The sequence below is a fragment of the Clinocottus analis genome, unplaced genomic scaffold (genome assembly GCF_023055335.1).
Source record: "Clinocottus analis isolate CAN_PGR_092001 unplaced genomic scaffold, fCliAna1.0.p SCAF_22, whole genome shotgun sequence".
In the NCBI taxonomy this organism is placed as follows: Eukaryota; Metazoa; Chordata; class Actinopteri; order Perciformes; family Cottidae; genus Clinocottus; species Clinocottus analis.
The window spans coordinates 6,496,219-6,523,908 of record NW_027175954.1 but is presented as its reverse complement, the minus strand read 5'-3'; the positions used below and the strand labels follow the sequence as shown (position 1 = coordinate 6,523,908).

Here is a 27,690-nt window from a genome sequence, read left to right as displayed (position 1 = left end):
GTATCTTTTGTTACTACCTACCATATGACAATATTTAAATATACATAAACAAATTGACAAAACCGCATTCATGACATATCTCATAGTGCTGAAAGATTAAATCAACATATCTGTCCAGAAAAAAAATATATTTTCAAGATGTGTTCTTTCCATGGCTTTACATAGTAAAGTTTATATGATTAAACTTGTAACTCTAAAGCCCAATGCTATATTAAAAGTTGTGTAAAAGTATGTGTGATCTTTGTAAAGTTGTTGTTAATATTGTTTAAGATAGGCTATGCACACTGTTGTGAGCATAGCTTGCACTTGCACTCTGCTTCCTGATTTTGTTACGTTTAACTCCATGTGACCTGAGATACTTTCTCACAACACAAATTAAATACATTTCTACACAGCTTAACTTAGATTTGAATAACTATGTGTTTTGCCTATAAATGTCTGAAATAAGGACCACATTTTTCAAGTTTGCATCGGACCTTGCCTATCTAGGCCTTGCATACAATAATGAATAAATATAATTTCTCTTTATCTGTACCATATCAGCAAGTCCTCTGCCATATTGAGTTTCAGCAGGCTACTGTACCGGCGAGGAAGGAAGGAAGAGAGAGGAGGTCAGGAGGTGGAACATAACTTTGCGTTGGAGGAAGTGGCTATTCACAAGTGTGAATGAAAACACGATATGCTACAGTATTTAGTCATCAAGTATTTGTGCATTAAGAGGTGTTATTTAAGTTATCAACAGGAAACTACACAATAAGCAGCACAGGGTCTTTGTAGTACTTGTTTTTTACGTTTTGAAGATTTTACAAAACATTACGTGCGTTACTTTTGCATTAATTGTTTGTGCAATCCTTCCATACTGAATGACATACATGAAGACTTCATGAAGTATTATTTCAACTGCAAGCAGCAACAAATTCATAGTGTTATTTAATTGTGAGGCTTCTCACAATCACTACAAAAATATTCACAGAGAATGTGTCTCTTAAACAATTTAACAAATATCATTTATGTTACTTATGGGAGTATTGTTTAGGGTGAAAAGGTGAAAAACAATAACAAATCAAAGTATTATATTACTTTATCACAAAATCACAATTCGGGAGGGTAGAACGGAAGGAAGAAAGAAGAGAGCATTTGAGTTAAACTAGAAATGTATAGCTGCCCTTAACTATCTATGTTTATCTGGGTTAGGCAAGGCAAGCTTGTTTGTTTAGCACATTTCAACAACAAGGCGATTCAAAGTGCTTCACATAAAACCATTAAAAGCAACACATGATGCAGATTTAAAAACAGTTAAGAAAGCATTTAAACAGTAAAAAAAAAAAAAGAATAAAAGTTGCCGTGCATATTAAGAAATAAAATTCTGCAGTGTGATGTAGCAATTGAGTCTGGTTCTATTAAAGACAACATCAAACAGAAATGTCTTCATTCTGGAGTTAAAGGAGCTGAGGGTCTCAGCAGACCTGCAGCTTTCAGGGACCTTGTTCCAGATGTGGAGCAGAAAAGCTAAACGCTGCTTCTCCATGTTTAGCTCTGACTCTTGAAACAGAACGTAGACCAGAACCAGAAGACCTAAGGGTTCGGGGTGGTTCATAAGGTCGCAGCAGATCACAAACATACTTGGGCCCTAAACCATTCAGTGCTTTGTAAAGCAGCAGCAGGATTTTAAAGACAATTTTAAAGTCAATTCTTTGTTTGACAGGGATCCAGGTTATAAGCCAAATCAGCAAAAACTTTCCGTAACTCAGTAGCCCGAACAAAACAAGTAGGAACTCAACATCAGGGCCCCGAAGGCATGTTATTTCCTTCCACAGGAAGGGGAAAGGCGTTCCGAGTGGAATGACTTTTTACTTCACCAAAGACTGCTGAAAATTACTGCTCCTTTTATTTTGATGTTACACGGACTTGATTTTTGCATCAAGAAATACATTTTTCTAGCTTAAGGTATGTGCCTTTAGATATTTTCTTTTAGTTTTAGTGTTTAATCATTCATGGTTATCTCGGGTGAGTAGGCGGGTGGCATTTTCCAAGAGTAAATACTCCCAATAGTAGATTAAGGGCTTGTCTAAACAAAGTTATTGAGCTGCAAGTCAGATCATCCCACTGTGTACAACTATTTATACAAGTTTGGTTCTGCTATTATCTTCTTGGATTTCTGTTTCAGTTCTGTGCAGACAGAAGGAAAGAAAAGACCTACAAAATGTGCGAAAGAAGAAAACTGCTTCTTGCCGCAATTGTTTTCTACTACAAAGTAAGTTGTTGTTTCTCTTAAAAAATTGTATTCGAAACCTGTGATGTTATGTTAGATTTAAAGATGAAATTCCCATCTCTTAAAACTATATTTTAACTTCCATACTACTATTAAAGGTGACTCTAGGGAGCGCAACACTGCTGGACATGGCCCCAGATTCTGTAGATTACATGTACGATGGATGCCAAAAAGAGGCCATGGAGAAGTTAATCCATTCAGGCCTCTTAAAACAAGAGCTAAAAGCCAATGAGGGATTCCAGAAAGCATGGGACGCAAACGCGACTTGTTCAAAACTGATCCCTGCGGTGACCAAAGACCACAAGGCTGCACTGTTGGCGTACGCTGATGGGGATGAAGATTTTACAAACACTTTTGACGATGCAGTTGAGACAAGGGGTGGAAATATTAGCACGTACGAAAAAGACTTTCATTTCAAGTCCCTTCACTTCCTGCTCATGGATTCAATGTTGCTGATGAGTACAAAAAAGTGCAAGGTTCTGCATACTATCAAAGAAAAGGAATACACAGCACAAAAGGGCTCAAAGGTGAGAGTTGGAAAGTTCACCAAAGTTCTGACAAGCTACAGTGAGCTCCGGGCACTTCACGATTGGTACGGGCAGGTCATCTTTAATATCACTTCTTGCTTCTTTGTTAACCTGGGAGACGACGTTTGCAGCCAAAACCCGGCTATGGCCCTCCTTTCTCCAGCTGAAGTGTTCACTGTGGAAGCAGTCAATAAAAAAACTGATGGCGACATTGAATACACTGAGGTCGTTTTGAAAAGCGTGGACCTGAATCTCTCTCACAACTGTTACAGTCTGTCAGGGTAAGACCTTTTCTTTATCATTAATGAAATATTTTGCTCAATGCCATGATTGTTAACAGTAATATTGGAACTATGAGCTCTGTATGCAGTCTTTTAAGGGTGCAGGACTGTTAATAATGAATGAGGAATTGTCTGGTATCAGGACATGGATAGTCCTGATGGACAGGTGGCACCGTGCATGGTAGCCCAGCCATCCGTGTATACATGTGTGTGAACGGGTGAACGACATGAGTGTAAAAGTGCTAGGAATGGTTGGAAGACTTGTACCATGAAATGTTTAAAATAGATTTTAAAAAATACCACATTAATTTACCTGACCTAATGTCAATCTAAACAAAAGAGTCCCTTAAAGTTCACAATATTTTAAAGCCCCTGAAAACTTAATTGCAGATCTTTAGTATTTATTTTAATCCTTAAATATTAATGACAAGCAACAATCAAATAGTGTTTTTAAAAAAAAAGTGTAACATTCAAAAATTGAGTTGATCAACTTCTTACAAGTTACATTTTGGTTTCCAATGTCCACAACAATGAACCTTTAAACTCAAGCCAAACTCAAGTGTTCACACCCCCTTTAAACCAGAAAGAAGAGCAGAGAGGGGGGAAAAAGCATAAAGCACTTTCGTAAAATAACTAAAACAGTTTGGCAGTATGCAAGAAAAATGTTGTCTTCATGTAGGCCGACCTTACTCACAGTATAAAGCAGATTGTTTGCAAAATTGCCAAAGATATTAATCTCCTCTCTCTCTCTCTCTCTCTCTCTCTCTCTCTCTTCCCCCCCCCCCCCCCCCCCATCTTAAAGGTCTCCAGCTGATGTCTCCACCTTGTGGCTTGTGTTGACGCTTGTGGCTTTAGCTCCTTTTTCCTTCAACTACTGAGAACAAAGGAAAAATAATTAGCTCCCCGGATTGCACAGATTTACACAAAACGCGGTTTGTTTTTTTGTACAGTCAAACAAAAAACACCTGCTGCCGAATAAGGTGCAACAAGCCTTTGTAACCCACTGAAAAAAAATACAGTCATAGCCCAGTTTTTTTAATGTCTTCATGCACATTTGCTTTACGCTTATCAGCAGATATATGCTGTGAAATGGTATGAATATTTCAAAAAAAAAAAAAGCATGTTTCTTCTTTCAAATGTACCTTTTATAGTTTGAGGCAAACGGACATGATGGAAACTTGGTATTTGTATTTAATACATATTAAATGAATGCTTGTTTCTTCTTATGATAATCAAACCATGATGAAGATTGATATTGAATTCAGACATAACCCTCGTGTTCCACCATTTTGGATTTGTCTGAGTTACAGCATGCGTTATGATTGACAATATTATGGTGCAAAGTGGCATCAGTAGAAGTAGTTACACACATAAGATCCTATATTGTCGAGTGAAGAATGGACAATCTGTAAATGGCGTGCATTTGTTTTTATTAACTTGTCTTCTCAAGTTGTTTTTACATGTTTACAATTAATCTATATCATAATACAACAATTAAACATAAAGTCCAAATTTCTGTCTGTGTGTTTGAGTCTGCACCAAAACATCAGAATATTACACATACTGTATATACATTTATTAAATGCAAAATAGAATCATAGTTGCAGTAAACAGTAAATAGTGCTGAACAAGTTGATTTTAAAATAGCAAATGCTTTCTCAAACTAACACAAAGTACAGCAGCAAGCGCTTGTGAATTTACACCCAGCAAGGATCACTTAACAGGGTCGCTATTTTAGATTTAAAGGCATTAACGCTGGAACACCAGCAGTATTACTAATGCTGCAGTTATTGTTGATGAGATCCTCTGATTAATGGTCTGATGGCATTACATATACGTCGAACATGAGCACACAAAATCAATCAAGTCAAGTTAATAGCAGCTGATATTATATGATGATGAAAGACACAGTATTTACATAGTTTTTATAACAGGCAATATATATATATATATATATATATATATATATATATATATATATATATATATATATATATATATATATATAACGACATGTACACCAGCTTATTTTGGCAAATTTGCACCATTAACATAATGCTGAATTAGCTTTATATTGAAAAAAAAAACATAAACATGATGATTCTCAGTCAAGTTCTGCTGTTAAAAGTAACGTCTTATTTATCATTTCAAAGCAATGAACATCTGAGATAATAATATCCTTGAAAAGTGTAAGTTATATTCTATTTCAAATTCTGTGTTGAGATTGGGTTAATGTACCTTAATTGCCTCCATGAGCTTGTTGTGTGTCTCAGCCAATGCTGCAGCTGTTGATAAACGGGCCGAATCATCAGGGAGGCTTCCCTCAGTTTGAAAACCTCAAATCAACACTATACATATTCTAAACGTTCAGCAGCACCATCGGAGTTAATTACCATTATCAGAACTGTAAGTACACAAAAAAAAGTCCTATGAGAATTTGTGAACTCAAATTCAAATGTAATACAGCTGGTAAGCAGGATTGGTGTCCAGTGAAGACAACTAACTTGTTTTATTGGGCTCAGAGTTGAGTCTTGACCTGTGTCCATTGGAACAAGTGCTCTTGTCTTTGCTGAGGATGCTGGTGTCGACCCGAGAGAGGGTACACATGCTGCTCTGGCGACCCGGTCGAAGTCTTGTGTTTCGGAGCTCCAGCTCGTCGTAGCTTGAGACTTGGACAAAGGGACACCAGCGGAAAGCTCGCTTGAAGCCTGCCCGGAACCTGCAGCAAAACCAACCCCTGACATGTGAACATGCTGCAGTGTACAAATACGGTATTCATGTGTGTTTTGGATTTGTGGGAGACTTATTAACACACACCTGCTATTAAGGCAGCAGTAGATGATGGGGTTGTACATAGTGGAGCTCATTGCCAGCCACAGCACGGACAGGTAGACCTGCTGGATGTACTTCCACTTGCTCAGACGCTTGTTGAGACCCGTCACAATGAAGTAGACGTGGTAGGGCAGCCAGCAGAGGGCAAAGGTCACCACTACGATGATCATCATCTTCACTACCTACAAGACAAAGAAGATGAATACTAACAGTATGAACAGGACAGCACAACAGTGCAACATTGCTGGAATTGTAAGAATTAGATATTGTAATGGTTGCTTTGGAAAAGCAAAGAAAGCAAGAAAAACAATGTTGTAGTCGAGACAGCGGATTGAAACAAAGACAAAATTATACGTTAACAAATGTAACTGGTTAAGTGTGGCTGTAATATGAAATAAAACATTATTAGCTAAAAGACACCATAGAGGTGAGAGAACCAGCATAATCGGGTGATAATTTGTGGGTTTGTCACAATACTCATTTGATACATTGTCAATATAAACAGTTAAATATATATATATATATATATATATATATATATATATATATATATATATATATATATATATATATAGTAAAAAAAAACTCTGTTTTGTGTCAGTGCTCTTTAACTGGAGAAACGTAAAATAAAAGAAGCTGAACTCAAAATGCTATTTCACTGTGATTTTTAATATTTGCAGCTCTGGATGCTTTTTTTTATGCACGTGTCTCTGAAGTAGCAAGTATTGTTGTCTGTTTTCCTTTGTTCTGCTCACAATGAAGTTCCCATTCAATGCGTCCTGAGAGGGAAAGGTCATCGTTGACGCATCGGACCCAGCAGGTTCCAGGTAGGACAGATGAAAGAGCTGCACAGAACTCATCAGTGTGTTGCACCCTGATGCAGAGCGGTGGGGGGTTAAAAGGAGCAGGAGGCTATTATACCATCAGCAGAGGCTCATCTGCAGGATGGAGAAGAGAGCGACTTCCTCTTATCTCCAGCCCAAATGGCATCTCGTCAGATTGGGCCTTTGAATGAAGCCTGATATAGTCCTGACATTGTCTCGTAACCTTTGTTTCCTGACGTGTATAAATCTCTTTTATCTCTCGTGGCTCAATTTTGCCAACAATCTGAGCCTCTGATGAATTTCTTTCAATAACGCCCTTGAAAAGATTGTGAATGGTGAACCTGCACCTGTCACCTGTCTGTTTCTGTACACTGAATGTGTGTGTGTGTGTGTGTGTGTGTGTGTGTGTGTGTTTGGCGTGCCAAACAATATTATAATGTCAATTTAGTTTTGGGGTAACGCTATTGCTTACTTTATTATGCTCATTTTACAGAATAATTATGAGTCGAATTAGGATGAAATTGATGAGTGTAAATTTGTTTCAAAAGTTGTGATTTTTGATTTTTTTTTTTACTGAATGCAGCCTAAATCTTTCAGCTGTCTCTTTTATTAATCCAGCGTGTTAACTTGCACTATTTGTGAGGTTTATCAATAAATTGCTGTACTCTTTAGCGTTAATCCGGAGGCTGACTTGATAGACGCTCGTCATGACAGCTGTGATGACCTTAATCCCTGGTTAACCCAACCCTCACAGTAACCGCTGCAAAGCACAGTGTACTGTGCAGTCTGGCTGACGAACAAGTCTGTTTCATCGTTCATCTCATCTTCGAGGCTGCAGTTGCAATTGCAAAAAGTTAAGTTATGTTTGCAAACGTCTACAAATGACAGTATAAGTATGAAAGTAAAATTGTTCTAAGGTATATTTTCTCTGTTTGTGTTTTTTTAGATAGTGAAGTGGGAACACGCAAACTAAATCAATAGAAAATGCATCAAATAAAAGTGGTGTTTACCTTGCGTTTGGCCCTGAGCTGTCCATGATAGTTATCAGATGAGTCTCCTGGGATCTTCCCTCCCCACAGCGTGACGCCCACGATGGTGTAAGTGATGCCCATCACCACTAGGGGCAGCACGTAGACCAGAACTGTGACTATGATATGATACCTATTAGAAAGGGGGGGGAAAAAACCAGAAAATATTTTAAAAGGCGTGAGAATGACAAGCAAGATGATAGATTGTGAGCAATGACATATCTGAAGTGTTCTCACATGAAGGGGTCGTCGGCCATGCGGGGCCAGGCCACGTAGCAGAGGGTCCTGCGGGGCAGAGTTCGGGTGGTGGAGAAGTAGCAGAGGGGGAAGGCCAGCACCACGGCCAGACTCCAGATACAGAGGATCACCCCTGTAGTGGCCTTGGCCGACAGACGAGGCTTCAGCGGATGGATGATGGCCATGTACCTGTAGGTCAACAACAAAATGACTTGGTAAATTCAAACATATATATATATATATATATATATATATATATATATATATATATATATATATATATATATATATATATATATATATATATATACATATTCAAAGATAAAGATCAATGATTCAAGAAAATGTCCAAGCACCTTTTAAAATTAATTACGGTATTAATCATGAATCGTAGTGCCTCTATTGGCCATAACTGTTTTAAAGGGTCAGGGTTAAGATTGTATTGCTATTCGTGTTGCTATTTTTGTCTTTGTCGTCATTATGTCCAAAGGGAACCGTCCTTAACACTTTTTTCTTCATAAACCTGAAATATTTAGCCGACTGGAGTTTGTCTTTCCTTTTATTTACTCACTTTCTCTTTTCAAATAAAGACTTTCAAAGTGCAGAGGCTTTCAAGTCCTTCATCGTACATGTTTTATCACTTCAACTTGATCACGGTGGTGTATCTGACATTTATCCACCACATTGTAGACTGTTAATGAAAACTGCTAAAGAATAATTGGAACGTTTACATTTGAGTCAAAACCTTATTGCTTCCACACAATCTAAATGAATAGAACACGTTTATATTGTTACTACACTTCATGTATATTACAGCAATGGTCACTGATTTTCCATGCATGTAATTCCATGTAAAAAAAAGTGCATTTTAGGCATATATTTGCCTTTTATTTTAAGTGTTAAAAAGTTAAATCAGTGATTGCGAGTGTTTTTACAATCCTATAACTTTTCATTTTTCTTTTACACAGAAAATGTCTGTAGAACATTTTTTTCTAGGGAATAGTGCATCACATGTATTGTTTTGTTACATATACTGAGGTCTCAACTTTCATTCAGAGCAAAGTCGTCACAATTTAGAAACGGATTTGATGGGTAAAAGTAAACTGACCCAAACGTTTGCGTTTATTTATACCAAATACAAATAGGAAATTGTAAAATATCTCAAATTGTATAAAGGAAAATCTGGAGGCACGCAGATTTTCGCAGCACGTGTATCGAAACAAATGTCGAAATAAATATATCTATTTACGAGCCCGTGCATGCATATGATCGTATGTTCATCATTCACCTGTCGATGGCTATCGCGGTCATGGAGTAGATGCTGGCGAACACCGCGGTGACCGGGAAGAAGTTGTGAAACCTGCAGTACACCTCTCCGAAGTACCACTCTCCGTGCGCCGCGTACACGAAGTTGATGAGCGTGTTGAACGCGGCCATCGAAACGTCGGAGAAAGCCAAGTTCAGCAGGAAGTAGTTGGTGACCGTCCTCATCCGCTTGTGCGCCAGGATGATCCAAATCACAATCAGGTTTCCGAAAACAGCCACTGCCAGCACCGTGATGTAAGCCACCGACCACAGCGCGATGCGCCACGCCGGCTGCACGAACTGGTTGGTCAGGTTTCTGGTTGTGTTGGATTCATCCCGGTCGGAGGCCATTCCTCCAGCGTCCTCGGTCTGATCTGCTCCAGTCGGCTGTTGTCAGGCGGTTTAAATGACTTTGGAGACTCTAATGCGCAACAGAGAACGAGTTTGAACATGTGACCAGAGAGACAGAGACAGTGGTCCTGATGCAGCCGCATCCCTCACACCACTGCAGTGAGGATACAACAATATGTATTCCGTTTATCGGGGTCTCTCTCTCTCTCTCTCTCTCTCTCTCTCTCTCTCTCTCTCTCTCTCTCTCTCTCTCTCATTTATCACGGGCAAATTGATATTATATTGTGTGAGATACAGAGGATATATATGTTCTGTTTCAGCAGCTTTGGCTTTCAAATTAGTTGTGGTGGGGGACCATTTAATTAAAATTACCACAGTTTTAAATACTCTAAGAATAAAAGTCCTTGTGCTTTAATGTAAAAGATGGGTTTTACTCATTGATTTATTATGAAAAAAGTAAGAAATGTTATAATTATATACATGCAAAGCCCAAAGTAAACATTTCATGATGTTTAAAATCAATATATGAAGATAATTAAAAGAAAAAGCATGCAAATCCCCCAATTATTATATCCGCTAATAACTTTCATGCTAGTTGTATTGTAGATTATTATACAAATCATTGTTTCCATAAGCTCTTTGTGTTTTCTTTATACAAACATATGGCAAATAATTATTAATTCCTAATGTCTACAATAATCGTTCTTCAAATACAGTACTTCAGTACATGTAGCTACATAACAATAACAATTTGTCCAAGCAAGTTACAATAAGTGCTGCATGCAGCATTAGAGCTGCTGAAGCCTTGGATGAGTCTGAGAGTGATACTGTTAATCCTTCATCGCTGTGCCATCAAAGCAACGCCTCTTTGGAGAGTTGGAGTTTGCTTGATCTGGATTATGTAACCATAAACAGGTCAAACGTGAAGGCCATTAAGTTTTTGACAATACGACTCTCTCTGTAATACTGAACACTTAATTCAAAGACATTTCTTAATGTTTCAGCTCCAATATTATCTCACATTATCTGTCTGTCTTCTGAAGTTATTTTTAATTATGTTTGACTGCAAATCATAAGTTAAACATAAACTGTCAGGTTCAAAATCATCGAATACAATGAATTATAAAACATTGTACTAAACCAACACACACACATAGAATTCATTAGATAAAAAAATACACAGCCACAAAAATGTCAAATGTCAATGTCAAACCAGAGTTATCATATGAGTTGTGAACAACCACGACATTTTTCTGAAAGCTTCTTTTTATCTGACTTAACTTTCATTATTCCTGAAGTGACTGAAAATAAAACAAAAACAGATGACTATTATCTGCCAAAAACATTCAGACAATATAAAAAACACATGGATACAAGGATATGTTGTCAATGCAGTGATTATATTCTCATACTCATTCTCAAATCAATCAACCATCTTGTTGGCTCTTGTGAAACTCGTCAATCTGTTTTTCTTGCTGGTTACAACTGCCAGTTAGCTCAAAGTATATCTGGTGTCTTTTTTTTTTGTATGAGCTGCATAGTATAACGTGTTCTTCATTTCGTCGCTCTGGCTTTCGTAGTTAGCATTTTTTACTGTAAAAAGTATTCTTAAGACATGGAAGTACTGATAGGTTCTGAGTTCATACGTCAGGCTCTTCAGAGCACACAAACACGCAATCACATACGACCTGTGCACGCTGGGAAAAGACCACAAGAAGGTCAAAAAGTCTGTTTCCTCTCAGCAAGACCTCATTACCCAGAAGCCCCCTCTTTTGGACCCTCCCTGTCTCAAATGTCAGTGTTCAAACCTCTTCCAAACACACCCTGTTCCCCAAAAGGTTGCAAGCTATTAGGGAAACATTTTTTTCCTGTATTTCATATGAATAATTTAGTCATCAGTTAATCACATGGGAGCTGGCGTCTGATCTGTGTGTAACAGGATGAAGTTTAATCTGTGTAGAGCAAACAGGGAAATTGACTGACAAGAGGAGTTTAATACGTTCAATCCTGTGGAGAAAAGTAAACTTGTACAGATGTTTTTGGATCATTTTATGTCCTCAATACCAGCACCAGCTGTGGATGAATATGGATGACATGCAATCTGTACTGCTGCAACACACACAACGGCAATAGGTAGTTGACGAGGTCAGCAATATTATTCTTTTCATTTCATGTTGGAGAGCCAACACGTGAAATGACACACTATCAAATTATGTCCATTGACACATCTGCATTTCATGTTTTCAGGGAAATTAAAGTGGTGGTTGTACCAGAAGACAGGCTGCCAGGCTGTTTAACTGCAAACATTTCCTCTGTTTCCCTGTCAATGCCACAAAACTGCCATGCAACCACTTATGGCATGTGGCACAACCTGGTATGTCAAGCTCGAGGGAAATCTCAAAATAACTCGACAGCGGGCAGCAGTGTTGGAAAAAGTACTCAAATCCTTTCACTTAGTACAAGAATAATCATTTAAAAACGGCCGCGGAAAACTGTGGAAAAGCGAACAAATTATTGTCAAATTCTTATCTGAAACGTGACAAGATGCCTCGACTACACACTGTTTTTTTTTTGTGAAGGACAACAACCTTAAACGTTGGGAATAATTTAATTTTTCATCAATGAACTGAATCTGCAAATTTGAATGTGTTTTGCATATAATATATTAATCTGATTAATAGCAACTAACGATAGATGTCGGATACATTTGTGGGTAATAAAAAGTATAAACTATAGTAATTTTGTAAGCTACTTTAGAGTTACTCTAAAATGCTTAAAAGTTTGTCACATTTTAGTAATTTATATTCTTCGTTTTAGTCTAGCTCAGTTTTATTCTGGTTGCCAAAAAAGTCCTTTTAGTCAACATTTAGTCAAAATGTCTTCTCTCTTAATTGTGTTCATGAAGTCTTAGTTCGATGTCAAATGTCCTCTTACATCAGAATATCCACATCCAATATCCAGTCTAGCCATTACAATAATGATGTACACATACTTGAGTAAGTTTGTTTTTTTTCCACCACTAGAGAGCAGTAATCCAATGAGAGAGAGAGTGAGAGTGAACGAGTGAGAGAAAGCAGCTTACGGCCAAGTGGCTGATCCGATAGGATTACATATCTAAATGCAGTTTAGGACTTCCCTTTAAAGAGAGTGACAGAAATGGAAGAGACCGGAAGGGTTGTATGGAGGGGAAAGATTTGAAAGATGCGAGGTAATCAATATTTGAACATTTAGTAGGTTAGTAACTCCCATAGCATTCAGTACCCCTCCAATGAGTCACACGATACATATACTGGTTAAAAAGATAGAAGGATTCATGTGAAAAGAAAGAAGAAAAAATAGTCAATTTGTGTACATGTGTGTGGGTGTTTTTTGTAAAATAAGGGAGGATTTTACCTCAGAAAGCCTTGAACATTTATTAAAATGACACTCTGAAATGTATAGAAGTTGTAAGAGCAGTGGTCACACTTACTAAAGATATTTTAAACAACAATAAGTATTTTTACTTATTGACTTGTCTTATTCATTTGCACTCATATAGATGTCAGTACATCCAATGTCATTTATAAACTATATTTTATGCCTGTGGCACCGTCAAAATCAAATTTGATACGCTGTGGTAATTAAGACTATTAATTATCCCTTGAATAATGACATTGGTGTTCTACCCTTCATTTTTAACAAGCACATTACGCAACGTGTATTTCTCACATACCATGACTGAACACAGATTCACTGGTATTTATATAATTTATATTAATGTAGTGCTTTCTGTTGACTTTGTGAGAGTAATACATTTCTGCAGCAATGATCACTCAATATGGACAGTCTGACATCGCAGACAATCCCGCGGGTTACATTGGTAGTAGAGCACCAATAGTCCCAATATATTGAGTTCATGCAGGTAAAACACGCTGCTGTCTGTCTTTTTATTTTTTATTTCAAATAATTTGTGACACAGACAGCAGTGTGTTTCACCTGCATGAACTCATTATATTGGGACTATTGGTGCTCTACCACCAATTTTTCTGTGTTCAGTCCTACGTTCTGTGAGACTTGCACATTATTTGAGTAATTTGATGTTAAAGATGAAAGGTCCATCATTATTAAAGGGATATTTAATTGTCTTAATTACTACAGCGTTTTAATTTAAATGTGGTGGTAAATCACTATCAGGATCAGATTGATTAATAGGAGACAGGAATATATCGATGTAGCATTATTTATACTCATTGATGGCAGGTTTTATTTTGAATGGAACAGTAATAAGGCTTTGCCTTTTGAGAATGGAATAATAACCTGATCACCAGGTGAATACCCAACACTATTAGGACTAACTGGAGATAATCAATCAGAGTTACGAAGACATCTCATACATCTGTGACTTTTACATTATTAAAGCTTCGACTACCTGCAGTTATTCAGAGAGACGTCAACTCACACAACGCGAGAAGAAGTCTGGTGTTCGTCTGCAGCTTCATGTCTCCATCACAGAGACCAGTGTTTAACATTCACAAAGAAAACATGTTTCACTAGTTTACAACGCATTACATTATAATACCAGTAAATAATCAATATAAAAGAGGTGAGAACATTGATTTGATTGTTGTTGTTTGTTTTGGGATAACCTGATCACCAGAGAATACCCAACACTTTTAGGACTAATAGGAGATAATCATTTAGAGAGCATAAAGTGAATATTGTCAATACACAGTGCTACTACAGGACAATCACTTGCCACTGTGTAGCTCTGTGTGTTTATTAAATACAATTAAATTCAGTTTGTACAATCTGTACAAATAGAACCTCACATCAAATCAGGAAAAAATTCCCAAAAATAGGGAAAGAAGGAACACAACCTTCTTGAGAGCAAACCGAGGAGAATCGCTCTCCCCGGATGGAAAGAAGCAATAGATGTTGTGTAAAACTTGAGGTTCGAAAAGAAAGAGCCTGATCAGGAAAAACTCCTCACACATAGAAGGAAAAAAAACCCTGTCACAGGGAAAGAAGGAACACAACCTTTGTGAGAGCAAACAGAGGAGAATCACTCTCCCTGGATGGAAAGAAGCAATAGATGTTGTGTAAAACTTGAGGCGAGAAAAGGAAGAGCCTGATCAGGAAAAACTCCTCAAAAATAGAAGGACAAAAACCCTGTCACAGGGAAAAAGGAACACAACCTTTGTGAGAGCAAACCGAGGAGAATCACTCTCCCCGGATGGAAAGAAGCAATAGATGTCACGTGTACAGAATGAACAATGTCACGGAGTCCCGTCGTCAAGATACTTCAGTCTCTCCCTGAGGGAGTAGGGGGCTCGAGGACCGGGGTCATCGGTGTTGCCCGTTGTCCCCCCCAACAACTCCGTCTCCGTTTGCGTCACGGTCTGCATTAGGGCCTGCGCCTCCCGCATTTTTCTTTTCATTTTTTTTAACTCGAACTCTCTCCCCTGCATTTTCCTGCCAAATTTGCCGAGACACTTTTTCTTTAGCGTCAAACAAATTTCCTCCAGAAGTGTGCGTTCTTCTTTCAGGGAGTTGTTTTCGTCAACCAGAGGCTGGCGTGCGTCGATCAGGAGCTTGTGTGAGTCCTCCAGGAGAGTGCATTTGTTGCACGCTGTGTTGAGTTGCGACAGCAAGCTATAGGTCCGGTTCAACTCGGTCTTAAATTTATTATCTAGAACTATCTGAGTTGACTGGGCCGCTTCTCTACAGGATTGGATGCTCTTTTCCATCTTCATTTGGTAACTCCTGTCTAGATCAGCATATTTCTTTTGCCAAGGCTCTTCTCCGAGGCTCAGCTGATTTTTAGCATCATTAAGTTCTGAAATGAGATTCTGGTTAGTTAGCTTGAGAGACTCGATTTTCGCCTCCAAGGCCTCATTGCTGTGGAGGTGTTTGGCCTTCTCCACCAACAGCTCATTTTGTGATTCTCTGAGTCGCCGAGACAAATCCTCTTTGTCCTTGAGGAGATCGTGGATTATACTCATTGACTCAGAGAGTTTCACTGCTTCTGAATTATATTTTTCTCTCATTTCATCACTCTCCTGTTTGCTAAGGCTGACTTGGCTTTCAAGCGAGCTGACAAGTTCTGACTCCCTCTTTTTTTGCCGCTGATTATTCTTACATTTTTTGTCAATTAAGTCTTTCATACTCAGCAGACAGCTTAATTCTCCGTCAGCTTTAGGCATTTGACCTAAATTAGGCTTTTCAGTCTCAGCTTGTCGCTGGAATTTCACCATCTTATCCTGCATACTTGTGATCAGGTCTTCTGGGGGAGTTGCTGAATGCTTTTGACAATCAGCAGCCTGGTTTCCCTCGTGTTGTATATCCATAATATATCCACTGGTAAAAAAGAAGAAGAAGTCGAACTGTAGTAATGGAGATGTAAAACACCTTGAATAGTGGATTTACAAAGGTGGTGGAATATGTCCTCTACTTATAGAGGTATGGAAGGTCACATGTGCCTTTTATTTCTTTGATTAGTTCCGCTTTAGGGTTCTGGTGATGAGGTCATCAGTGAGGGAATCAGTGACTCCATCTCTATGGACACAACATGTTGCCATGCACACTCAACTTTGAGCCCACAGTGACTCACCATACTTTAACCTAGGAACATGATTTAAAGTTTCAAACATTAACGCAACTTTGGACTCTATTTGGTTAAATTTCAAGAACATTTTGGGAGTCTATAATGGGTACAAAAAGGGGTGTGAATACACAAGATATCTACAGAATGAACAGTACTAACAGTGTTGTGTGATTACAAGTAATTATAATGGTAGACAAAATACATAGCTGGAGGTATGCTATGAATACAACGAAGGCTTCTGCATCAGTGAAGCGTAATGAAATGTGCAGGATTGTTGTTGTTGTTGTTGTTGTTGAACCTCAAAGTTGCACCCAGTCCACAGAGGATTCAAAGAAGTTCTTGCTACTTTCGTAGAGAGCAAGTTCCTGTTACATAATAAAATGTCAAACTGCTTGTAATTTGAGCTGGAGAATCTAAAGAGGAGGGCCTTAGGAAAGAGTACACAGAACACAAGGAAGTAGGACAGCCGACTGGGAAACTATCTGTATGTAGTTTGTGTGCTCCACTTTCCATTCATTTGACTCTGTGCAGGTGAACGGTTAATGGCTGGCACTGGAAAGTAGCTTGCGGAGTGCTTATATTATTTTGCTGGCAGGTTGTGAAATACTGCATTACAGTTCTGATGCAACTCTCCAGGTCCAAAGGTCCATTGAGTGCCAGGAGCCCTCGGTTTTAAAAAGTAATGGTAAGATATGCAAGCGTGGACGTTGTTTCTTGCATATGCGAATTCCCTGCTTCTTGGTGGAAATGATTCATGCTTTCTTTCTGTGCTGATCATGTAACTTGAACAACGTGAAACAGCACTTTGCTCCCGTGCAAGACGTTAACAGGCTGCAGATAGTCAGCTGCCTGTGAAACAGACTGTACTTTGATCATCTCTGCTTGTGTATTTTTATCACTGTGCGACGCATATGTTTTTTCTTCCCAACTGTTAGGATAAGCGTTTCTCTTATAAAATTTCTATTTTGCTGCCAATATGGTATTGGCATATGGTATACGGAGTGTTGTCTCATACACACAAACACCAACAAACACACACACACACACACACACGCACACAGAGGAGAATTTTGTATAAAAAAAATCATATCGATGTGCAGTAATTCCTGCACATCGTCAGCATTAAGTTGAACACAAATGTTTTTCAGTAAACTTTGTGCACACTGTCACGCACTTATGTTACATTTTTGTTCACTATCTGTGTACATACAAATGATGAATAACATGTTATGTAGTTGTAAGCCGACATAAGGACACCTACAGTGTTGAGTGAATTACCGTCTTTATGAACAAGTATGACCTGTCCCATGAAGACATGTTTGATATGATTACAACAGGGTTTTACCAAATTGTCCGTCATTATCTGCCTCCACTTGTGGGTTCTAACAGAAGGGGTCATAGTAATTGACACCTACATTAAACAAAAGACACACTTATCTGCTGATAACTTAGGTAAGCTATGTGTATGTATGTGTGTGTATTAAATGCTTGTATACAAGCCTTTAAATGTCAAATGGGAGAGTTAAAATAAAATGTGGCTACTTTGATCAACGTCAATATGGAAGTAATAATACATTTTTCCAACGGTGCCAACGATTTTATTATACAGGGATATCAATTCTACAGAGGAGTGTATTGGCAAGTGGATAACTAGATGCCTCCATTTCGTTGGAATAGCAATTTATGTGCTAAATGTTGAATAATCATGTTCATCGTTTACTATTGAAAATAATGTTAAAATGTAAAAAAAAAGAAAAAAAGAAAAGAAAAAGTAAACTATGTATGAAATCTGTGAGGCTAAATTAAGTTGACTAAGGGGAGTTTCAAACCAGACTCAGACAGAGACAGTGAGCTCACTGTATGAGTTGGGGCCCCGAACAGCAGATGTGCGACCCCCTGCGGGTTTTGCTGGACCGCATACATGGAGCTAGAAAAAGTGCAGCAGGGATCACATAATGTTGTAGGCCGACCGGGAAGTTAACATCACATTGGTTCAACAAAGAGCCAATAGGATTCTTCCATTGGGTTTTGGATATTTGAAATAATTCAAATAAACTCACAAAATGATACTTCCACGTTTTGTTCAGCAATATATTCTTCACAAGTAAGTACCACTTTATAAAAGATGAATCGAAAATGCAATCGGCATGTGTGTTCCAGTTTGATCTGTTTCTGCTGTAACTTTGAGTTCCCTCCTTCAAATAACAAACACACTCATTAGGAAAAGCAGCGAACTCTCAGGATACGAGGAGAAGTGTTGTGACTATTGACAACATTAAAAGGTTTGCATCTTGTTGGCAAGAGGAAACAGTTCCACGTGATGATAATGTAAAATAAATGTATTGTTGTTTTTAAACTTAGTCAATTGCAATTCACTTAATTCGAATTGCAAATATTAAAATTAATATTAAATTATATGTAACCACCGTATTGGAAAATAATGAAACTAAAACAGTGGAACACTCACGTGAATGTAATGTAGTAAATCAGCCATTGTAAATGAGATTTGGTTCTCAACTGATTTTATCTGGTTAGATGAAGGTCAAATAATAAATAAATGTAAAAGGAGAGTTGAGTCTTGGTTTAGTCAATATGCAGCAAGTTTCAGGTTCTTTTTATTCTCAGTCATGCTTGCTCACTCACAAACTAGGCTGCAGTGATTAAAGAGCAACATAGTAAAGACCTTTATTCCTGACAGTGACTATCTGGTCTAATTTTGCAGATGCAAATTAGCGATAGCTAAAATCTGGTACTGTGCATCAAATGGTAATACATTTAAGTTTTAACTGTACGTGGTCTCTTTTAAATAAAGATATATATATATATATATATATATATATATATATATATATATATATATATATATATATATATATAAGTAAAACATTGTATGTACATCTGCGTAACTTATTTATCTCGAGGTTGACAGATCCACTCGGCTCTTGTGTATTGTGACTTTGAGTACGTCAGTCACTTATTACATTAAATGACATACTGCAATACCTTTGCACTTTCCCCCCCAGTTACATGGCCAAAGGTTAATTTTGCCAGACCATAGTAACACATTACTCCTGTCTGTCTGGTTTATGTATAACCAGATATTCCCTTTCAAGCTTGTTGGCCAGGTCAGTCAGATTTAGTGTAAAGTAAGACAGGACACCACGTATCTAACATCTTCAATTGTTTCCTGTCAACAGATGGAGCGCATCTCTTTCTCGCCACTGTCCCGTCTTGCTATTTGTGGTGGCACCCATGGAAATGAGATGACAGGGGTGTACCTAGTGAGAGCGCTGCAGGAACAGAAGGTAAACCAGAAGGGATCGGTTTCTATAACTACTGTCCTATCAAATCCACCGGCAGTGGATGCCTGCAGGAGATACAAGGATACAGATCTAAATCGCTGTTTCACAGATGACTTGCTCAGGTAAGTTGAAAAAGAAAAGTTGTACTAAAACTTTAACGTGGATAGTTTAAAAGAGAATTGCTACATTGGAAAACCTGCCATAAAGTGAAACTTGAAAGTGCTAGAAAACAGTGTATAAAAGAAAACTCATTATATAGCCTGCCTTGCAGTGCCCCCATAACAGACTCAACTCCCTACGAGTTGAGGCGAGCCCATGAGCTGAACGCTCAGCTTGGGCCCAAAGGAAGCCGAGAGGCTGTGGATCTGCTCTGCGACATCCATAACACCACCGCCAACATGGGCATATGTCTCATCATTTACTCCTTCGACTGGATCGCCCTGCATATTTACAAATACATACAGGTAAGAGCTCCATCCAGACAAATATTTAAAGGGATAACATTTCAATTCTTGACATGCAGACTTTAACTGTAACGATTTTAAAGATTTCATACAATAAATTTAGAGCACAACGTAACTGAACTGTCGGCATATTAATGTTTATCTTAAAAACATTTTATTCTCCTGCAAATATTGCATGCAATCTACATGACACATAATGAATATCCTGGTTATCAACAAGAGTGCCCAAGAAGTGTCACCCTTTACTGTCAGGGTATTCTTACAGTAACTTTGGAGTTACAAAAAATGCAAGGGCCAATATAAAAACAATCATGTCTAACTATTCTAATTACAAATATGGCATTATTTCATATAAGAATGCAATAATAATTATTGAAATCCCATTATATCCATACTAAATATTGAAGACTTTAAATTTGTGATTTGGATACTTGTTGAATTGAAGCATGCAGAGCTGTAAATAATCCACCTGTCTGGTTTTCAGAGCAAGGCGACCTCTGTGCCTGTGAGAGCAATCTATTTGGATACACCTTCATCTGAGGCTTATTCCCTCGAGTCAGTGGGCAAACATGGCATCGGTAAGTAAGTGTGCTGACACACAGACTAGTGTCTGTCTGCATTTGAATAATTGAACTGATTAAAGTGGAAGGTGCTGGAGTTGCTCCTCTTGTTCTCTGCAGCGATAGAAGTCGGTCCACAACCCAACGGCGTGCTCAGAGCCGATATCTTTAACATGGTGAAAGAGGCAGTGGATCTCGTGATAGAATGGCTTCAGAAATTTAATTCTGGTAAGAAACAACAAAGGGTCGGATGGACAAAACAAAACTCCCTCCGCAGGTCAGATCAGGAACCTCTGTTTTGAATATTTTATTCTCAAAGGCATATTTGTATTACTTATCCCTTGTGGTGTCTAGCCATCTTGAAAGTTTTTACTGGCACATGTTTAGAAATCTCTTACTGTCCACCAATATAAGGCTCGGTCCAGCACAAATGAGCCAGACAACTCTAAACCAGGCAAAACAACAACTATCTGTGGCAAAATACCACTAAAAGACTTTTTAAAGGACCTCAGTACTTCTGTGACCCTTCTTGAGTTCTCATTGCTATACCTTTGCCAACAGGAAGTGCTTTTGAAGGAGGTGAAGTGGAAGCATACACAACAGTGAGGCCTGTAGACTACCCAAGGGATCCTACAACCAATGACATTACTGCTGCCATTCACCCCGAGCTTCAGGTAAAAACAACAGAAATCTGAAGATGCATACACACACAAGCCTTCTCTAATAGGGACTATAATCGTTTAAAAAAATATAAAATAATAATGTGAAAGGAGCACTCATTGTGATGAATGCACAGGTAATTACCAAGAGAATCTGAAGCGCCCTTCAGCTTTATGGACATTTATAGAGTTTTAGGTCATTGTTTAACTTTGGTAGAGACAAAAAACAGCTAAAAGAGAGTGACTCTTGCACTTAGATCCACCAGGTGAACAAGAACGTATTATATTAATTCCAATTCCTCTTAATTTCGGCTGGATGTGTAAATATGTAACTGTTTGCGCTTCACATGAACTTAAAAAGGTGATAAGTGCATTCAAAAGCAGTCTGATGCACAATGAATAACCTTTGTGAGTGTCTTTCTCCAGGATAACGACTTCAAGCTTCTCCGTTCGGGCGACCCTGTGTTCCAGTCGTTCTCTGGGGAGACGGTGAAGCATGAAGGAGAGGACCTTTATCCTATGTTTGTAAATGAATGTGCCTACTATGAGAAGAAGATTGCTTTCCATTTAACCAAAAAGATCACTTTGACTTTGCCGACTATAAGCATGAAAAATGACATGGATAGTTAAATAAATTATTCCCGGAATAAATTGAAGTGTTCACTAATTGTATAGTCATGATTCTAATGATTTTTTTTTATCTCAAATGTTTTTCTTTTTAATCTCAGATGAGCAAATGCACAAGATGAATGAGTTATAAATTAAATAAACTCATAATTCTGTCTGGCTATCCAATACAGTAGTTAATTTTGTACTGAACAATAATGCACAAGTTCTAGAGCTATGATCCTCCACCTGCTATATAAGAACTAGACATTGAACTTTCTTGCACTGCAGCAATGATGCAAAACACCATGTTTGAATACATGGAAATATGGATCACTTTTTAGTTCAGTTGTGTTACGTTCTTGATTTCTGAATATTGTGCTCATGTTTAGCTGCTTTGATTTTTACAATGTTCACAAGCTAATTAACACTTTACACAAAGTACAGCTGAAGCTAATGGTAATGTCTTTAGTTTAGCAGGTATTTAGTTGTAAAGTATGGCATTGCCATTTCAAGAGCCATGTTGCTCAATATAGTATGGCTAGAAATAGCAATGGCAAAGCATCTCTGTATCTTTCATCTCTGTTAGGATTCATGATGATGTTTTACTAATTCTACTCCATCAGAGCACAAAAAAACAAGACGTCAGCAAATGTCAAATTTATCAATACAGAAACAGGTGCAGTGCGCTTCAAAATACATACAAAACATTTACAAAAGCCATGTTGTATACACATCAAACAAATAACAAAACATTGTGACACCAAAATATTACAATTAGTATTTTGGTGCCAAGAAATCCTCTATTTTGGACACACAATAAAGTAACAAATTATTTTACTTTCCACACAAATGTTAAGTGTCATGAGGTTTTTCACCTGCAAATGAAAGTTTTGCTAATTCAGTTGTTATTCAAGTTACCAGTCTATTTGACTCTGGAGTATCGGCAACACACATTTAGAAAGCTTTAAATGATCAAAGCAGTTTGTTAAGTGATTGATAGAACTGAGCTCAAAGTGGAAGAGAGACCAGACCACAACCACGCTTAAAAAAACATTTGGAGTAGCTTAACAATTAGATAGTGGCAGTAGTATAATTTTGGGCTGAAACATTAGTATTTCAATGTTAAAAAGAGATCACAGGTCAGCCAGATCAAATCAAGTCTGTTTTTTCAAAGAAAATAAATGTTAATAAATATGAGACCTATAAAGACTGTGACAATGGGAGATGAGTGGTTACACTTTTAGTGAGTGGCATTTAATCAACACGTAACACAGACTGAAATCAACAGTAAACACAGATGACAGAAATGTCAACTTAAAAAAGGCATGCACAGCCAAGGCTTGATATTTAATAGTATGCAAAAAAACAACAACACACACACAAAAGAAAGAACATGAAAATAAAGGCTTGGGTAATATTTTTCATGCACTAACAAAGAATGCTACCCTGATAACAGCAGATTGAAATCTGCTCGCAAGTTTATAATCTACAAATGTTTTAAGGGCAATGTGGTGAGCAACTTTAGAAGCAATGGCAACTGAAAAGAAGGCAGGTACAGCACACCAACAGTTAACACCAGAGAGAACAAATGATCCACAACATCCGGGTGTTAAAATACACATAAGAGCATGCACTGGGTAATATTCAGGTTTCAATTGAGAGAAAACAAAGGTGAAATAACACAACTCAAAGGTATTAAACCTCAAATTATGAGCACTTAAGATGATTAGCTGCAAACTGGTTTAATATATTTCTGTCTATATCTGTGATATCATCTAATTGTTTTTTTTTTCTACCTAAAAGATTGCTGCAGAAGAGGTTAAAAGTTACAAACAGAAACTTTTTTTTTTTTTAATGTCCTGAGACTAGTAGGCGGCTTTAAGGTAAGTTGTTGTTGTAGTAGTAGTAGTAGTCTCTCTTTAAGCTACCCTGTAAGCAGTCATGCGGGTGTAGTTTTTGCGGTGACTCCTGGCCGCCCATAGGAACAAAGCAGCTGCCATCATCTGCAGAGGGACGGAGATGAGAGCGAGGTAGAGGGACCAGCCCAACGAGCCCTCAACCCCTTCTGGGAGGGGGGAATACTGCTGGAGCAAATCCACCCCGGCCAGGAAGCAGCAGACTGTTCCCAGAGTGCACAGACCTGATGAGTAGAGGAGAGACTTAAGAGAAGAACACCACCAACCAGCAAGTGTGAAGCACTGCACTGAGTTCATAGAGGTTCACACCTCCACAAACATCAGGATGAGAGAAACGGAGTGAAATTATAAGGTGCGTCTTCTGAAACTTAACAACCTTTACAGATTACTGCTGAAACTAAGATAAATCTAAAATCTCGGCAGCTGCATCTGGGTTTCAAAGAAAAGCTACTTGTATTCAATCACAATCATTAAAATACAAATGTATTTTTTGTATTTACCACAATCAGGATTGTCTTCATATAACGTTTTATTACAGAGGCATTTATTAATAAATCAAGACCACCCTGCTAACATCAGAATACATTATTAACTTATTAAATCTAATGTTAATATTTAAGGGAAATTGCATAGGTGACAATAGCAGTGTTTGGGAATTTAATGTACAAGGCAGTTGTTTAGAATATCATCTATTAACTGAATTGTTAACAACACAGGAGTCAGGATCTTTTTGATTAAGCTCACCAGGTAACATCGATAGTTAAGATTACAATATGCATTTGTTTCAGAAAAAGTAAAACCTTTTAAGGTTTTATATATTTTGGAAAGTAAAAGCAAACGGTTCAAATGGTCAGGTAAGGAGGATGTATGAGGAAGAACTCACCTTACAAGAAGAAGACCTTAAGCAGCGTTCCAAAAACTTAGTTTTAAGTTTGAGAATCACCAGCTGGACACATGTTAGGCACAAAAAGTCGCTGGTGGCTCATGACATGCGAACAAATACCGGAAACAAATGTTTCCTATGTAAGCTCACACACCATCATCATGGTCAGTGAGTCAGGATACTCCATTAGAAATGCATTTCACATTTGCTATCCGTAACATAGCCGTACCGTAACCTTTTTTTGGTGTCAATTGTTACGCGTGAAAAGATGCAGCGCTATGCAAAGCAGTCAATGTCGTTTAGCAGTCTACATATGTGCAACACTGTAACAGTCCGCATAGAGTTGAATTTAGTATTACGTGACATGATTACCAATCAAGCATGTATTTTAAAGTCAATAGATGTATTTTCTTTTGAAGAAGAGCACAGCAGCAGCTCTGCCTTTGTCTGCTTCTCCGAAACACACTGTTGCAAATTCACCATGTAAATGGGATATTATACATTTTACAAGGTGTTTGCTTGACTGACAGGAGTTTCTTTTTTATTCGCCAATATGATGGTGAGCATCACACTTAAATCCAAATGTCTCTTCAGAACATCAAAGATGCCTTGCCATTTCTTTTGTCTGTGGCCCACGGCAGAAATGGGATAATATACATGGATTTCGCTCACCTGCGAGTAGATGCAGCAATCCCACCCCCAAGGTGGGGGTGAAGCTGCGGCACAGGCAGGCACAGACCCCAACAAGGCCGCCGAGAAACACCAAAGCCAGAGACACCAAGGGCAGGAGAACCTGGCACCTCCACAAGTCTGAAAAAAGACATTAAACATCACGTAAAAAAAAACAAAAAAACTCTTACGCACAACCACATGTTCAAAAGATGTCTGATGCATGTTTAGACAGTAACAAAAACCAAGCAAGATGGTCACAATTTTAGCAACAATCTGATGGAGAGAGGCATTTGTTGGAGAGCAAATTCAATAACCTGCAAGGAACATTGCAGAAAATATTGCCTGATGCAAAACAGCATGAGCCAATAATCTGAAAGCAGGACTTTACAATATGTTAGGGCCTAAAAATCCACCATCGACAAGTTTTTAAAGATGAATAAATTGTCACACAATAAGTTCACAATAGAGTTTGTATTTTCTGAATTGTCTGACATTGTTTTGATATTGTATAAGTTAATGCAATGCAATAGTTACTGTTGATACATCAAGATTTTAAATATTACATATCTAAAAAGTCCACCAATAAATGTCACTCACAAAAAGTTCACCAGCTGTGGTAGAGGCTGGTGACCCTTTTTGTCTGGGGAAACGTGGCTAAAATGACTGCAGGGTAAACAGAAAACAAACACAACAATGTGTACTTAACAGACACAAAAAGGACAGAGTAAACTCACATGTTCTCAGCAAATCTTCTTCATTGTCATGGTTTCCAGATGGTTTGTACTTTGGAATGAACTGCTGAGGAAGAGTGAAACTCACACACTGTATCTCCATCTTTGGATCTGAAGACCGAATCAGAGAGGGCAAATTCAACTGAGCTGTCATTGTGTACCGACACAGTGTGTGATTGTAGGGCAGCAGGAGGATACACACCATAATACAATATAAATGTGTCATTTCACTAATACTGAGGTAGTTATCCAATGCATTGTCATTGGTTGCATTGCGAATTGATAAGCATAAGTGACTTACGACAATAATGGGAGTGTGGGATGATACTTTTTTTTTTTTTTTTAATTTTTAAAGAGTCATTAGAAAAGTTGTAATATTTTGACCAGGAGTACATACCTGGCTGTTTGAACCAGTGTGACTCGCTGGGCACCAGTATGCACCGCCACCACAGTCCCAGCGTGCCGTTCAGGCGGAACATGGTGTCACGGTAAGTCTTCTCGTCAAACTCTCCATTGAAGAACTCCTCCCGGAGCACGGAGGCGTTGCGCCCCTCGCGTTTGGCTGGCGGGCAGCTGTACTGGTACCAGTGCTGCGTTCCCACAGCCACAGACAGGTAGACTGTCGCCAGCAGGCTCAGCACCGAGCCGATGACCAGAGCTGTGGCATAGCGATTGTCTACCATGGTCTGGGTGAGGATAGGGCGTGTTTACAAGAATAAACGGTATACTAAAAGAATAAAAGATCGGCTTTCACTCGTGTGCTGGTTAAAAATAATATTTCCGCTTGGTGTTCAGGCACCACGGCATGTCTGTTCACTGCCGTCAGGTATTGTGATAGTGCCTCAGTATCTCAACACAGGACGCTCTCTCTAATCATGCCGCTGTGCTGCAGTTGGAGCAACGTTTCCAAACACAGAGGCGTTCACAACCTGTCGGAGAAACAAAGACACACGAGCTTGGTTTTAAGCGTCAGGTTCAGTTCTGTGCTAAATCCTGTTAACTTAGAACAAGTTACAACAGCACGGCGTTACAGCTAATTAACTGTTTCAACTAATAATCACAACAAAGGCAGCTTCCTCAACTGTGCAACTAAGTGAGCCTCTCACGAGCTAGCTAACGCGGAGTGTAGTTAGCCACAGCTGGCTGCATACGTACGAGACATTTCACTGACAGTTGACGTCAAACGTTAACGTATATACTGAATTTAATGTTGTCTTTTTTTCCTTTTTCTTTTTACCTCATTTCTGGACAAACCTTCCTAATATTCGCGTTATTTCTTCAGCTCGTCAAATCCCAAACTGACCTGCGCCCACTTATTACGTCATTAAGTTCTTCTTCTTCTTCTTCTTCTTCTTTACTTGGCAGCCAGCACGTTGAGGTACTTTACCGCCACCTTGTACTTGCGGAAGTGGGATTAGAAACCATATCCAATAGTCTTGAATATACATTTAATACCAATGATGATAAATTTGAAAAGAGGAAATAAAACATACCTTTAACACTTTAGAAGATCATTATTTTCTTTAAATTAACTATAATTTCACGCCCCCTTCACTCCCTCTCAATACAACAGCAGTTTCAATAAATTACATTACTTTTCCCATGATTATCTTAACACTGTCCTCAGAGAAGATCTTTGCAGACCATGGTAATG

General features: G+C 38.3%; 4 protein-coding genes across 5 annotated transcripts; 2 read left to right on the top strand and 2 right to left on the bottom strand.

Moving 5' to 3' along the window:
• Positions 1 to 1,865: 1,865 nt before the first annotated feature.
• On the top strand, positions 1,866 to 4,592 carry si:ch211-145b13.6 (ecto-ADP-ribosyltransferase 4). The gene is made up of 4 exons (XM_068588750.1): positions 1,866 to 1,947; positions 2,168 to 2,254; positions 2,371 to 3,080; positions 3,883 to 4,592. Exons 2-4 carry the CDS (start codon positions 2,204 to 2,206, stop codon positions 3,956 to 3,958), a joined length of 837 nt encoding a protein of 278 aa, XP_068444851.1. The 5' UTR covers positions 1,866 to 1,947; positions 2,168 to 2,203; the 3' UTR covers positions 3,959 to 4,592.
• Positions 4,593 to 5,269: 677 nt separating this feature from the next.
• tacr3l (tachykinin receptor 3-like) lies at positions 5,270 to 9,678 on the bottom strand. Its single transcript, XM_068588749.1, has 5 exons — positions 9,290 to 9,678; positions 8,002 to 8,190; positions 7,747 to 7,897; positions 5,898 to 6,094; positions 5,270 to 5,799 (listed from the first exon to the last, which is right to left on the bottom strand). The coding sequence occupies exons 1-5, from the start codon at positions 9,655 to 9,657 to the stop codon at positions 5,580 to 5,582; spliced, it is 1,125 nt and encodes a 374-aa protein (XP_068444850.1). The 5' UTR covers positions 9,658 to 9,678; the 3' UTR covers positions 5,270 to 5,579.
• Positions 9,679 to 16,724: 7,046 nt separating this feature from the next.
• Positions 16,725 to 21,881, top strand: LOC137793183 (N-acyl-aromatic-L-amino acid amidohydrolase (carboxylate-forming) B-like). The gene is made up of 7 exons (XM_068589192.1): positions 16,725 to 16,925; positions 19,438 to 19,664; positions 19,814 to 20,006; positions 20,491 to 20,584; positions 20,687 to 20,794; positions 21,128 to 21,240; positions 21,652 to 21,881. Exons 1-7 carry the CDS (start codon positions 16,923 to 16,925, stop codon positions 21,853 to 21,855), a joined length of 942 nt encoding a protein of 313 aa, XP_068445293.1. The 5' UTR covers positions 16,725 to 16,922; the 3' UTR covers positions 21,856 to 21,881.
• A 595-nt stretch (positions 21,882 to 22,476) lies between these two features.
• Positions 22,477 to 27,424, bottom strand: cldnd1b (claudin domain containing 1b). 2 transcript variants are annotated; one of them, XM_068588860.1, is made up of 5 exons: positions 27,340 to 27,424; positions 26,434 to 26,965; positions 26,040 to 26,147; positions 25,306 to 25,443; positions 22,477 to 23,974 (listed from the first exon to the last, which is right to left on the bottom strand). In XM_068588860.1, the coding sequence occupies exons 2-5, from the start codon at positions 26,717 to 26,719 to the stop codon at positions 23,754 to 23,756; spliced, it is 753 nt and encodes a 250-aa protein (XP_068444961.1). In that variant the 5' UTR covers positions 26,720 to 26,965; positions 27,340 to 27,424; the 3' UTR covers positions 22,477 to 23,753. The 2 variants fall into 2 exon arrangements, with proteins under 2 accessions (XP_068444961.1, XP_068444960.1); XM_068588859.1 differs by having other exon boundaries at positions 27,274 to 27,359.
• Positions 27,425 to 27,690: the final 266 nt, after the last annotated feature.